The sequence below is a fragment of the Camponotus floridanus genome, unplaced genomic scaffold, assembly GCF_003227725.1.
Source record: "Camponotus floridanus strain SB8 unplaced genomic scaffold, Cflo_v7.5 scaffold24, whole genome shotgun sequence".
NCBI classification, from domain to species: Eukaryota; Metazoa; Arthropoda; class Insecta; order Hymenoptera; family Formicidae; genus Camponotus; species Camponotus floridanus.
In genome coordinates, this window is record NW_020229370.1 from 2,813,888 (window position 1) to 2,829,088 (window position 15,201).

Genomic DNA, 15,201 nt, shown 5'->3' on the forward strand with positions numbered 1-15,201 from the left:
TGAACGAGATACAGCCGCGGTTGCCCCGGCCTGGAAGCGCCGAATCGATGCAACGATTAGTGTTTCGCCGGCGGGATGTAAGGGAGAGAAAGAGAGACAAATGGAGCCAACATCTGGATGTATCCGATATGCTGGCTGAGAAAAGCTTGTCGGCCGACGTTGTGTGAAACGCGCCTAGAGAATCGACAGCGGGAACCAATGGTTTCGTGCACACATTCAAGATATGTATTACATTAGTCGGCCTTCTGACCCGAGCTCTCTCGGCTAAAATCCTGCATACCGAATGAACTTATTGTTGGCGAGCGAGCGAGGCGGCCGCGCGATTTTCCCGATTCTAAAGAGCCTGCAGCGAAATCGGCATTGTTTCAACGCGATTGTTTCACGGCGAATGGTATCTCTTTTGGCTCTCTAATTGTAGCGAGGCACTGTTATCGATGTAAATACACGCCGCATAAAAATTGAGCGGTATTTCCTCAATTCGCGAGCGCGTTATCAATTATGCTAATTTTTGCCTCGCTTGAAAATAATTGTAAAAATGTAAAACGAAATGTAAAACGATGCAACAAAAGTCTCTGCGCAATTTGCAAAATGCAATTTTTTTCGTCGCGAAAAAGAATCTCGACGAAATTGATCAAAAAAGTATGTAGATACTCTGTACGCAATTTTTCTTCTCCCGATTGTCTCTTTTTCTCTCCAATAACACATTCGATAATATCGTACAATAAAATGTTATATCCAATCGAGGATGGTTCCCGGGGACGATTATGACCGGAATATGTGCAATTATTAAAATGCAAATAAATTATTAAAATGCAACCTTCGTCAGTCATTCATTATTATTGCGGGGGCGAAAAGTCTCAGGGTCCTTTTGGCAATCGAAACTTTTTTTCTCACAGAACGACGTCTTTCCGATTCGCGCGCGACGTTATTTTTTCGCCAGAAATTACCCACTTTTCTCCCTCGATTCACCTTTCTCGTTTCACGAGACACATTGTGTGTAATCGTCGCTGAGATAAATCAATCCGATTGAGATAACGATAGTATCGCAGGGCGAATTGCGATTCTGATACATGTGAATGAGCATTTGGCTTCGTTTTCTTCCCGAAATCTTGAGAAAGGGCTAATTTTCGCGCCCCCTCTCGTTTTCCTTATCTTCAACCTTGGAGTTAATTTCGCCGGATACTTCTCAGTCTATCCAACCTGGACATCTTTACGACGCGATTCGCGTCGAATTTACGCACACCTGCCCAAGGACGGGCCTGCCTAAAGTACGACAGGGCATTAGATAAGAACGCGCCGATCGATCCCGTGGGCAAGGATTCTCGAAAAAAATAAGGGAGTTGTAGAGAAAAATAACAATGGAAGGGAAGCTGCGTACAGTATTATCGCAATAGATCGACCCTTTCAAATTGCTTTTGAACAACAGGTTCATTTTTATGGGCTCGAAATTTCATCTATATTTTCTGAAAGTTTATGTTGACGTCGATCCTGAAATAAACCACATCTCTCTATTAAGCCTTCGGGGCAACCTTTAACTGAATTTGATGTTATCATATTTCTACCTATGAACCATTTTTTATTTTTTTAATACAAGTGTTTTCGGATTATAATTTTAAAGAAATAAAGTTGTGAAAAAATCTATAAAAATTTGGAAAAATTAGACTTTAATGCTGAATAAAAATTGTGAAGAATAGATTATGAAGAATGTTTCTGTATAATTTATATTACGAGTAAATCTCATTTTTAAAGATAAAATTAATAGGCATTTAAGTAGTAAATCTAGCTATATCATCTTCATATTTTTTTCTATCTTCTACACGAAAATTTAAATTTATTCTACGCAGCTTAAGTTTATATTAACTTTATTTACACACTAAAAATTTTTCCCGTAACGAATACTAATTACAATATCTCTAATAATCTTTCATCTTATTTTAATCCAAGCCGCAAGACGATCATGAAGCGAAATACATAAAATCTGGAATAAAAATGAACGTAAATCTAAAATACGTCTTTTCTCGAATCGCCAAGAGTTAAAACCTCGAAATTGTGATTTCAGACAGGCGCAATAAAATCCACCGGATATCGCCCTCTGATCGCCGAGGGGGATATCACGTTAAATTTCCACGAAATCGAGGAAGGAAGAGATGAGAAAGGAGAAAAGGGGCTTCTTAGCCCTTCCTATAAAGAACTCGCCATGGCGAGTAATCTTTTACTAACGTATTTTTCAGTCACGCCAAAAGCCGGCGAAAACTGAAAAGCGCGTCTTATTCGCGTTTCTCTCTCTCTCTCTCGTTTGATCAGCTTCTCTCTCGCCGGAGGCGGTAACGAGGACGGGACTTATCCGGCCCCGAAATCTCCAACGCGAAATTGCGAAAGCCGGACACAAAGAGGTGCGTGCAACGAGTACCGACACGAGAAAGAGAAGATTGTATCTTCTCGTTTCTGTCATGTTAGCGGCCGAAACGCAAAGAGCAGACAGACGGATGGACTGGTCCTGACACGAGATGCACCGCGAGTGCATCATGCACACGGCGTTTTCGTTGTTAAGCCATCGATCTCTCCTCTCACCTGGGTACAACGAACCGCACGTTCCGGAAGATGTGCAAACTCATTCACGAGATACATCGCAATCGCTGATTTTGATGAGGATCGTGACGTATAGTGTAGGATGAGATCCGGGTGAACCGCTCAAGAGAACCGTTTTTTGAAGATAAAACGCGACTTTGAACCGACAATTCTCGCAAAGGTGAAAGTGTGCCTGCTTTTAGTCTGTAATGTATAATACTTTATAAGCCACCCGAAGCTATAAACGAGCGAGGTACCTGATGTAAAACTTCTGCGAATAGAAATTAAGCTCTCTATTAGGTTCCGCAATGAAGTTTTGAGAGAATCCGCTCTCTTAAATTCCTCTCTCTTTTGAGAGAAAGAGAGAAAATTTTAATTATAATATTCTTTCGATCGTTTTAAATTGCCTTTTCGTTTTTCCAACAAATTTTCTCTACGAAAATCATTTTTATGCGGCAACAAAAGTTTTACGCGAACGAACTTTCGATTGCTTTCAGAGATTCGCGTTTGGCTCGCGAAATTTCGTTTAGAGCGTGATTTCAAAAATTCCTAGATATCGAATATTTCGCTTTTCTTAACGGAACCAGGAAGGAACTGTCTCCATCGGATATATAAACTCCGCTTTCCAGAATCCATACAAAGGGCGCGAGTTTAAACTTCTTTCTTTCCCGATGTATTTCTTTCACATCTGCTTTTTCCTCCGATATCACATAGCTCCAAGAGATTCGCTCATGGTTACATATACTCGTGTTCTTCTTTATCAAAGTACGGTTCGTGATATAGTCGCAGTATAGGATCAATAATAATATCCTATACAGTAAAATAACACACACATAATACTTTAGCGATTTATCGTATCAAAAATTGGAGAATTTTTTATCAAATTCAAGAATTTTATAAAATGATAATATATTGATAATCAAACAATTAAACTGCATTTATTAATTGATAAATTGTGATCATCTCATTTATAATGCAACTCATTGAGCTTTCAACATTTTTTGGGCTATGCATCAGATACAAGAAATTACCTCGATACGAATGATTTAACACGTACGCTATAAACAATGATGGTTGCGAACGCATCTACGTTATATAAGGATTTATGATCCTCCCGTTATTGTTTCTGAATATTTTAGCATTTTTACGACGTCTTTGAAGCTTTCATATCGCGATATCTATCTTCGCTTGAGAGACAAATAGCGATTACAAATAATCCATTTGAAAATAATCCGGTGCAACGACTCTCGCATCGCATGACGTGTAATATCCGCTTCGATTCGCTTAAAAGTATCAGAAGCGGAATTCACCGTGGACCTGCGTATCTTTTTACCTCGCTTTTAATGCCTTTTATTTGTCAGCGCGTCGTATATACCTTCGAGATTCCCGGTGGTTTTGACATCCATCGCAAAACTCGCAATTTTTCCCGGTTCACATCTCCGGTGGTACTCGACCTCCACGCGGGATACAATACGCGCATCTCTTCGGCCAGGATAATCCGTTGAATAAAATAATCGCGATTCTCGTCGTGTGTCTGACAAGGATATATCTCCTTCTTTCGTTCATTTGGGAATTTATATTAATGTCACCGCGTAATCCATGGCGTTCGCCGTTCCGGATCCGACAGCCGACATCTTTTTCACAGAATCGCACACACGCGCGTTCGCATCATATATATATCCACGTAATTACAGAGCGTTTTCTGTCAGGTTACTAATGGGGAAGAGATTTAAAAGATTCATTAGGAACGACTTGGAAAAGACAGCGCACACATACACACAAAGTTTAGTTTCAAGAAATTACTATCGTCATATCTTGGACGCGAAAATGATGAGTTTGCTATCCGACGTTTAATTATTGAATTTAATAATAAACATCAAACAGATATATCATAGAATGAAACTGCCATTTTTTTCCTACTTTGTATACTATATTATTAAATCAAAAAGTAGTAAAAAAGTAATTCAAAACAATCTGCAAAATTAAAATTAGCAGTTGAAAGAGCTAGTGAATTTATCATTTTTGATCATGATAAATTTATTAGAAATCATTCGAGAAATGTATGAAAATAATGACCGAACAATTTTCGAACTCTTTGTACGCAATATAATTATTGATAATAAAGTACGCTAAATAAAAAAAAACTTTCCGCAATTTCCAACAGTTCAAGAAAAATATATCCAGCATCCAGAGGATATTTCCTTCAAACGTCTTTGGAGCGTTTTAACGGCGCCGTCCTTCTGTCAGACATATCGCTGTTCGTCTCCCTGGGAATTGCAATTCTCGACGTTAATCTCGCTGGCGATTTTTCTGTTTCAAGGAGGAACCGCCGACGGCTGTCCCGAGGACAGCGTGCCGAACGAGAACGATGGCGGTTGTAAATGCGCGGATTGTCCACCCCGCAAGTGTCGACCGGGTCAATGGCCGATGCCGGTGAGAGGCACGTTTTCCGGGACCCCCGGTAATTGCTGTCCGCGCTACAACTGCGTTCCCTCAGGTAATGGAATCTACAAACGCGAACCGCGACGGGAAATGGTGTTTGTCGAGTGTAACGATCGGCCGTGCGTGGAAAATCCGAGTCTGTTACGTAAAACCGAGAAAATGATATACGGTGATCACGATAATACCGCGCTTTTCCCTTCGATTAAATCACGTAGCACCGTGCGAAACGAATCGGATCAATGATAGCGTTGATCTTAGGCAAATTGCGTCGTAATAAGAGAACATTCTATCTTGTAACGTTTACCGACAATAAGATAGTATGCGTAGAAAAAAAGGACATTCTTGTTTCGAAAATATATTTAGTTTTAACGTGGAAATCTTGAAATGAGATTATATTGTGTTAATTTAAGAAAAATATAATTGCTTGAATAATTGCTTACTTGAATGAAGCCATTTTATATAGTTCAATCAAAAAAAATATATTCTTATGATTTAAGATTTAATTTTCTTGAATGAAAAAGAAACAATGTTAAATAGAATTAAATAATTATATATTCTTGAGGTGACAATATTAAAATAAGACTATAATATTGTTGAAATTTAAAATTATTATATTCTTCTAAGAAGATTATAAATTGTTGCGTATATACGAAACAATGAACGCGTTAATTTAAGTATATAAGTTTTGATTTGACACTTATTTTTTTCCTGTGTGTGTATATTCGCGTTATCTTATATATACGTATTCCTTATTTAATACAAAATTGAGTAAATTAAGTAAATTAACACAAAATTAAGTAAAATTCTAAAACATTTGGAGATATTAATTATTGCATAAAGTAAATAAAGTTAATATAGCAATTAATAAAATAAAATAAAATATCTAACTTGAACGAATCGATAACGCAAGTTTACGATCTCGAATCGCATCTCTCTCGGTTCTGCAGATCACCATCACCGGATCGAATCGACGTGTCCGGAGGACAGCGTTTTAACGGATGACAGTACCTGCAAATGCGTCCCGACGTGTCCACCACCCAAGTGCCGACCTGGTCAACGGCCGATCCAAGTGCGAGCAGCCAAACCCGAGACACCCGGTAGCTGCTGCCCCCTCCACGACTGCAGACCCTCAGGTAATTACGAAAGGTCGTAATCGAGGCTGTCTCTTCTGTCAGCGATAGAAATACGCCATATATCGGATCGATATTTCCTGGATCTGCTTCCTCTCTCTCTCTCTCTCTCTCTCTCTCTCTCTCTCTCTCTCTCTCTCTCTCTCTCTCTCTCTTTCTCTTCCACTATCTTTCGCTCTTCGATACGGCCTTCCTTCTCTCTCTCTATCTCTTTGAGATGTTCCAATTGCAATCTGAGGAGGAAAGCTCGTTCGTCGAGCTTGTAGCTTCGATATACTTCAGATATCAGCACGAACTTTTAACTCGATCGTAATCAACGCGTTTCTTACGGACGTACGACGTTCCATTAACGAGAGAAAGGAAGAAAGAGTGAGTAGAGAGGGTGGTATATGTGCGTTAAATATGTGACGAGAATAATGAGATTTTGAAAGAGCAAAGAGCTTTGCGATGAAATGAAGGAAATGATTTTCATTGGCATAAATACACATTCGCACATTTCAAGCTTTCCCAGTTCAATTATCGCGAGAGAGGATAATTCTTGACTCTTGATCTCTCAATGAAAATCCCATCTTCCTCAATTATGGATTAAACGATATGACAAGTAAAGGGTTTTTTTATTAATTTCCGCATAGTTTTCATATGAAATCTAAATGAGAATTAAATATATTTTTTAAATGCAGTGTTTTAAATCTCGCTCTAAAATCCGTAGGCTCTTAAACTCAGCGGCTTTATAAATGCTAGTCGCGCAGATTATAAGCAGAGATAATGCTCAGATGCAATGTATTTTACCCGAGCAACGAGCGGCGGTTTTTAAGTTACGACATTTAAAGTTATACCACCGGACGCCCTCGCTGCAAGAACTTTCGATCTACCTGTTGAATTTTAATGAAGTCATTCTTATCTCGCGAAATCGCGAGCTAGCGTTCTCTTTCTCTTTCTCGGTTGAAATTTAATAATATTCTGCATATATGTTTCAAAATTTAATAACATCTTCACTACGAGACCACATATGATCAATAAAAAAATTATTACTTTAAAAATATTATCACTCTTCTCAAATCGTGATGATTTATTGAACTTGTTCAGAAATGATCCAGCAATTCCTTTCTTTAATGTTTCAAATAAAGAAGCGGCTTCTAAATAATTAAATTGTCTATTGCGCGAAAGTATAAAATAAAGTACATATGCCAAGTATATATATTTTCAATACAATTACAATCAATTATAGATCGCCGTCTTTCAGCTTGTTAGATTTTCGACAATTAAATATCGTTTTATGTCATACGATAAATTCACTTTGGTTCTATATCGCGCTGAACAGTGTTTAAACAGCAACGCGACAATTAAACAGCGTTCTATCTTGTTAACAATATTCATTAGCCCATAGTCCGCATTATTGGTTGCACGTACACGGTTGATGCATCGTTTAATTAATACACTTTTGTCCAAAAGTACACGCGATAATAAATATTGACGTAAACCCTGATATACGGCGATAAATAGCGATACAAAACCGATTTAAATTATATAGACTTTTCTTCCGCTTTCTCGTTCCCTCTCTCTGTCTGCTTGATTTTCGTTGCGAAAGCACACACATTTTAACTATGTTAATTACAAAAATAATTATTTTCCGACCGAGATTTGATATTCTAAGCGAAGCTGCATACACAATATTTGCAATTGATTCGCTGCGAGCGTTTTATTTGCATTTACATAGCTGTTTTTCGTTTCATCTTGAATCTAGAACATTAATTTAAGCGGATAATTTTTCGTAAAGAGAACCCGGCGATATTGGATACCAACGTGTTTCTCACATCTCGTAAACCTTACGATTCTTCATTTAACGCGCCTTTGTTTCTCGGACCTCGTTTTTCAGACCTTCATTTTCTTTCTAGAGATTATACTTTCGAGAGATTATACTCTTAATATCTTTTATCCAAAGCGCTTTTATTATCGCTCCCAATTTGAATCGTCAATATTGTCTTCTCCCCGTAATACGGAGCAACAAAAAGTAATGAAATATCCCCAATAACGTAAACGGACTAAAATGAAAAGCCCCGAACGCATAAAAAGGAAAACGCGCGCCCTTTCACATTTTCTTGCAAAAGCTCGCAAATTTAGCTTTTCCCGCAGGCTCTGTAAAATGGCGGGAAAACGTATTACGCGCCCGAAGGACAGCCGGTTAGCCAACTACCGACGCGTATATCGCGGATGAAAAAAATTCGTTCAAATTTTTTCCCTTTCAGCGCGAACCGTACGTTACACGTACGCGTGTAGCGACAAGGAAATAATGGGAGCCATGAACGCCGTACGCGCGCCCGCGCACGACTCTCGAAAATTGTTTTTGCCGCCGCGTTACCGTGGTCGATTTTTCAGCGGGAATGAATGTGCCACTTTAAAAAGTTCGGGAGAGCGTTATGAATGAACGCTCGTGAAATGAGACGGGCCGGGGATAGGTGTATTCGCGCACGTTCGCTTGACCTACATATTTTCTTTCGGATGCGAAAAGCGTCCGCGTTAAAATCGACGGCGCGAAAACACACGCGGAAAAACACTGTAATCTTGAAAGCTTTATCCACGCTGACGCGCAAAACAATCCGAAACATTCTTATTATCTCGTATCTGTCGTGTTAAAAAATCGCCGAGAAAATTAAATTAAACTTTAAGCCGCAAGGAGAGAATTACGTATTACATGATTACGACATGATACGTATTTCCGAGGCGACGACAAGTTCATTTCATCAACGCCAAGGGTGATTTAAAGAAAAACCGACGTTACGTGTAGCGCTGTCTCATGCAGAAAAGATCAGCTCAAGAGTTTACTATCCACGGAGTACTTGGGTATGTAAATTTCACGTGCAGATGTGTGATAGGATTGGTTGTATAAAGAGAGAAAGAGGAGAGGCAGAACGCGTATAAATAAAAGCGTTCTAAGCGCCTGCTGGCTGCGTGAATGGCAAAGTCATCAACGGGGAGCTTAATCGCGTGGTTTCGCGGCAAAAACGCTCGACAGTTTTAACGACAGCAATACGATCCCATAGTCGGTCGTCTAACGAAATAATGTCGCGGATAATCAGATTTTCGCGACACTGAGAGAGGCGTAAGACAACTTTACACGTGTATACGTGCGTCAAGGGGAATTATGAATATTAAGCGAGATTGCAAATCTTTATGAGATTCTGCAATTTCCGCCGCTTTGCTGATTACCGTGCACTTGTCGCCGCTGGAAAATTGGCGAATAATGACTTGATCGTCCTCGAAGAGGAACGTCGTAAACGCGCGCTCTCGTAATCTCGTATGCAAAATTAACGGCTGTCTGGCTAATAACGCGACGACTCTTCGTCATCGTCGTCGTTGAGGGAAAATCGTCCGGCAAGGTTGAAGGACTCGTTAAAAATGTGATTGCACTTTTGCGCGAGGCTGCGATTTTCCTCGGGACCAGACGAGGTCGCGTCTGAAAGGTTCGCTCGACGTCGAAAAATCCGTCGCAACAATTTTATGCAAGAGTTTGCAAACTCCGGAAACACCGAGTTACTCGTCCTCCCTCCCTCTCGTCCAAGTTTTCCTCGTTCGCTCGCAAACTAACATATTTGGGTTAGCGACGCTTCCCGGCGGCGATGTCGTGTGACTTATTTATAAACCGCCTTCAAAAAAATATCTCCTATACTTTTTAGCGTGTAAAATCTGAAAAGAGAGAAATAGTCGAGAATGCAACGTTGAATAGTTTAGTAATAACAAAAAAAAATATCTTCAAGCGTTTTTACAATTATTAAATGGTAGCTATTCTTCAACGTATCTATCTAGCTTTTTTTGTTATATATCATTCTTCATTTTTCTCGGTGTTTGTCGTATAAATTCCAATCATTAATTTTCTTTCACTTTAATTTCTATCTAACTTCCATTTTCTGTTGTTTCAGATCCGATCTCCTGGGCGAAACCCGAGGAGAAGCCGCAGAACTGTATTCACGAGGGCGTCTCGAGGAGACTCGGCGAGGAGTGGAAGCAGAACGACTGCATCACTTGCGTCTGCAACGAGGACGGAACCGCGTCCTGCCAAACTACCATGTGCAAGTCTTGCGAGAACGCGATACCGCCCGATCCCGGCGAATGTTGTCCTCACTGTCCACCACCGACGAACAGTAGCACCGGCTTCGATCATCATTCTGACAGCGAGTCTTGCGAAACGCTGGACGATTGCAAGATGAAGTGTTACCACGGTTTCCGCACGGACAAGAATAACTGTCCGATTTGCGAGTGCGAGGATTGGGTAAGAATATGAAATAATCGGATATTTCTTCAACAGACTTTTCGCAAATAGATTGAGTCGTTGGGCTTTTGTTTATTTAATTAGTAAAAAATGTTACAAAAGATTGCATTGCAAAACAATTACATTTCTGATCAATATTTTTATTTGATGAATTTAACTTTGAAAATGAATTTTTTCCTTGGATTAGTGGCATATATATTGTAAATATTATATTTAACGTCTAATGTAATAAAAAAAGTACAATTAATGCGTGTGCATAAGCTAAAATACAATATGATAAATTAAAATTGTTCCGCATTAATTAACGTTTATCTACATTCACAAAAAAAGGTTCTGCTGATGTAGGTAATTTTCAAATGTAACAACAAAAATTTATCGCTATTTTTGTCTCTACTAGAACATTGTTTGTAACATTTATTACAATTAGTATTTATAGCAGCGAATTCTAATAATATCTTTCAACAAAGTCCGTCTTTAGATCTCATTAAATATTAATGACTGCATTGGATAAAAATAACCAATGAGAAAGGGAATTTATAGGGTTAAAATAACCTTCGTAAGGGACTATTTTTCTGCGTATCTCTCACTATCAAATTTTATAACAAGTATAATTAAAAGTCTATATCTGTAACTTGTCTATCATGGAATATTAACTAAGATAGATAAATGCTTAGCCAATATTGTGAGATTGCATGTTTTGCACTTAACCAATTTAAATGACAGAGACAAAATGTATATCTGAATTGTTAGTGAAATTAAAAAAAAAGTCTATATCTAACTTGTCTATATGATAGACAGATATCGACTTTTAATGTCTATCATATAGACAAGTTACAGATATAGACTTTTTTTTTTAATTTCACTAACAATTCAGATATACATTTTGTCTCTGTCATTTAAATTGGTTAAGTGCAAAACATGCAATCTCACAATATTGGCTAAGCATTTATCTATCTTAGTTAATATTCCATATCTTAGTTAATTTTCTGTATTGTTGTTATAGTTGTAAGACAATTTTTGTAAGTAATACAATACAATTTCCCTCGTAATGTCTTCTCATCCATCGCGGAACGTTTGCTCAACCCTAGCTAAGTTCAACCGACTCAACAACATCGTGCCGCGCGGATTTCCAGTCGTGAACCGGATAAGAGAGGAGAGACATAGTTTCTCTTATCTCTCCGAAACGTACCTGTGCAGCTGGTGTAAGATTTCTTCCCGCAACTATCGCGCAGGGCCAAGTTCGCGGATAAGAGAAATTCCGGCGGTCTCCTCTCACCGCTACCGTGTGCGTTTTATCTATCTTGCGACGAGCTGATGACTCTCGTCTTCTCCCTACAGGAGGAGACCGACTTCATGCCGGATGTACTGCCGGAGGATTACAAAGTTTGCCCGGAACTGCCGCACTGTGGACTGAACTGCGACCTCGTCAAGGACGAGGATGGTTGCACGGTGTGCGCCTGTCAGACACCGCCGCGTTATTATCCACCGCCCAACGATACTGCTCCGGATGCAATTAATGACAAGAAGATCTGTCCCGAGGTCAAATGCAATCTTCACTGTGAACGTGGCCTCGTTATGGACGAGAACGACTGCACCTTTTGCGAATGCAAGCCGTCCACTGCTGGTTGCTCGCCGCTTGTCGGATGCAGAAAAAGATGCAACTTCGGTTACAAAACGAACAAACGCGGCTGTCCTGTAAGTATAACTCGCTGTTACGCGCTATTACGTTGCTATTTAAAATATCGTCAAATATCCGACGATTTCTTTGCAGATATGCCGCTGTCGAGCTTCGTGCATGGACCATTTGAACGAGACGCATCCGGAGGGATCGACTTGGCATCCGAACAGCTGCACCACGTGTACTTGTGAGGCTGGCGGACGGCTTAATTGTAAAGAAACCATCTGCTCGGTGGCTTGCAGTAATCCGCTGCCACCGAAACCAGGCACTTGTTGCCCCATGTGCCCGATCACGGTAAATTTCCTATGATTGATTTCTTTAATACTGTCAAAGTATGATAACGATACACATGTTTAACACTTTAAATAAATTATCTTTCGATTATTTGATTTGAAATAAAAACAATTAAATAAAGGTCCATAGGATAAAATCAAAAAATTCAGTAAAAGGCTTAAAGGACCAGCGCAATGATGTAAAGTAGCGAAAAAACGGTTATATTAATATAATACATCCAATAAAATGTTTATTAAATATAAGTGACAAACGCTGCGTTTTGATCCAATTCGGATCCTTTTCAATGTCGAATCGCGAAATAACAGTAAAAACAATACAAATAAAATAAAATCAAATTAGAAGTCATTAGTAATAATAAACGGAAAGACGCAAAACAAAATAAATAATAATAAAAGAGTAAAAAAAGTCGAGATAAATTAACTTTTGACTTTTTTGACTCTTTTATTATTATTTATTTTGTTTTGCGTCTTTCCGTTTATTATTACTAATGACTTCTAATTTGATTTTATTTTATTTGTATTGTTTTTACTGTTATTTCGCGATTCGACATTGAAAAGGATCCGAATTAGATCGAAACGCAGCGTTTGTCATTTATATTTAATAAACATTTTATTGGATGTATTATATTAATATAACCGTTTTCGCTACTTTACATCATTGCGCTGGTCCTTTAAGCCTTTTACTGAATTTTTTTTTATTTGATTTGATCTTTTCTTTTTCTAAGATATTTTTGTCAACATGAAATCGATGGATTAAGAATAGAATTGTTGTCGATAAATGGTAATCTTTTGAAGAGAATGATATCTCTAAAAATCGTTATTATGCCGTATATTTGTTTCAGATCAAGAAGAACGACACGGTTAATCAAATTACTAATCGAGGTTGGGGCACAGTACCGATTACGTTAATCGTCGTACTCGCGTTACTGTGTCTGCTACTGATAATCCACATCGTGCGCAACCGATTCCGCGGCCGTCTGTCACCCTCGGAGACTTCGTATGCGTCGTACCCGCCACAATATTACAAGTGTGTGCCCGCCTACGACACCCCGGTGCATCGAAACGAGAAGATCGTACCTTTGTAAAAGACTGTTGTTGATCCCCAAAGAGAGCGCGCGATTATCGGCGAACACAACTTTGCGATTACACGCAAATACAAGCGATTCGCTAACTTTTATATACGCGATTGCGTCGACAAGATCGACTCAGGACTTTACAATCGCGATACGATATCGATATTAACTCTTAAACAGTGGATCTTTCATTTGTAAATTACAATCCATTGTTCATAGACAAAGAAATGCGGCAAAATATATCTTGTATAAAAAAATCATAGAAACTTTTTAAAAAAAGTCTTTCTAAAATTATACAAACTTTATCAAGTCAGAATTTAGTCAAGTCCGAGATATATACTAAATTATTCTATATCGATGAATGAAAAAGATGCCTTTAAGAGTTAATAGCAGTGGATGATTTATTAACTTATCGATAGTTTAATGCCAGATACATAAACTTGTTAACATCACGCTAATTCAAGAGTAGAGCGAATATCGAAGGAAAACAAATATCGCGAAATATTGTATAACTTTCTCTCTTTGGGTCTGGCTGAAAATACTTTACGTAGATTCAGTATTATCTATAAGCGACAGTGAGTGTGTGTTGTGAACTTTAAAAGAGAGAAGAAGAAAGAAGGAGATGAAAGAGAACCGCTAATTTGAACCAAACTATAAAACATATTTGCCGAGTCCTCTTGAATCCCTTGACTTCATATGACACGCACTGTGTAACTTGTAAATTATAATTAAAACTGTAGCGTAATTACGATTAATTAATATAGGTATAAATGTATTAATGTTAATCCATCGTAGGACACTCTAACTTACATTTAAAAAAAATTGTAAAAGAGACAGGTCTTCACCGTAGTATTAGTTGCCTTGATCTCTGGACCACCATTATTATCTCGTGTTGTATTAATGAACGTTTATATGAAATAAAAAGTATTTGTTTTTCTTTTTTTTATATGTGGATATTCAAATTCATAGCGATCCGAAGTGATTATTGAATATCGCTTACGAAGTAAGAATAATTTTTTTCTATTATTTTTATAATTTTTATTATTTATCATGGAAATTTATATTATTATTAAAAATTTTGTTTATTTCGTAGTATCAATTTTTCGTCAATTTGTTTTTCATATATTTTTATAATATATATATTTTTTTGCTTTTTATGCGGTATCAATTCTATTAATTTAAGATTTATTTAAATCACCTTGCGACGGCTGATTTGTGAGAACAAGTTTATAGACTTAATCGTAGGTTAGCTGTTAACAACTGTGTTATTAGACTGTTCCTATATGTTCTACCTTTTATTATTAATATAAAGTTTCTCGTAAAATAAAATTAAGTCGAAAAATAAAGTCTCCCTTTTATTACTAATATAAGTCTCTCGCTCGCTGCGAGTACAACGCGTGTAATATTTATATCCAATGAGAATTCCTAATTGCGTCTTATATGCGCGCATGGAAACCGTCGCACCTTGCGAAGGGATGAAGGAGATACATGTACATATACCGTAAAAAATTTAGATTAAGATGAAATTGAAACGATGCTGAAAGCTCTCGATTCCTTCGAAACTTTGTCACGGTATGATCGACTTTAAGATTTGTGCTAGATACGAGATGAGCGGCAGATACCCCAGTGCGCGCGGATCATGATAGCGTTACATAATACACGATTACGTTCCCTAACTTCTCGGTTGCTTGTACATACACGCCCGGAAGTTCCTTTCTCCGGTGGCTTGCGAATTCTCGGATGGCGAACC

The 15,201-nt window shown here is 38.2% G+C and overlaps 1 protein-coding gene across 5 annotated transcripts in view; it reads left to right on the forward strand.

The window, feature by feature from the left end:
- The window catches only part of LOC105249853 (cysteine-rich motor neuron 1 protein), a 254,936-nt gene extending 240,460 nt beyond the window's left edge, over positions 1-14,476 (forward strand). For all 5 annotated transcript variants that reach the window (XM_025409056.1, XM_025409057.1, XM_025409058.1 and 2 more), the window contains 6 exons: positions 4,889-5,065; positions 5,958-6,143; positions 10,058-10,407; positions 11,746-12,102; positions 12,179-12,379; positions 13,221-14,476. In XM_025409056.1, the coding sequence (XP_025264841.1) occupies positions 4,889-5,065; positions 5,958-6,143; positions 10,058-10,407; positions 11,746-12,102; positions 12,179-12,379; positions 13,221-13,463 (1,514 nt within the window). In that variant the 3' untranslated portion in view covers positions 13,464-14,476. The remainder of the gene's footprint in view (positions 1-4,888; positions 5,066-5,957; positions 6,144-10,057; positions 10,408-11,745; positions 12,103-12,178; positions 12,380-13,220) is intronic.
- The last annotated feature ends 725 nt before the right edge of the window (positions 14,477-15,201 follow it).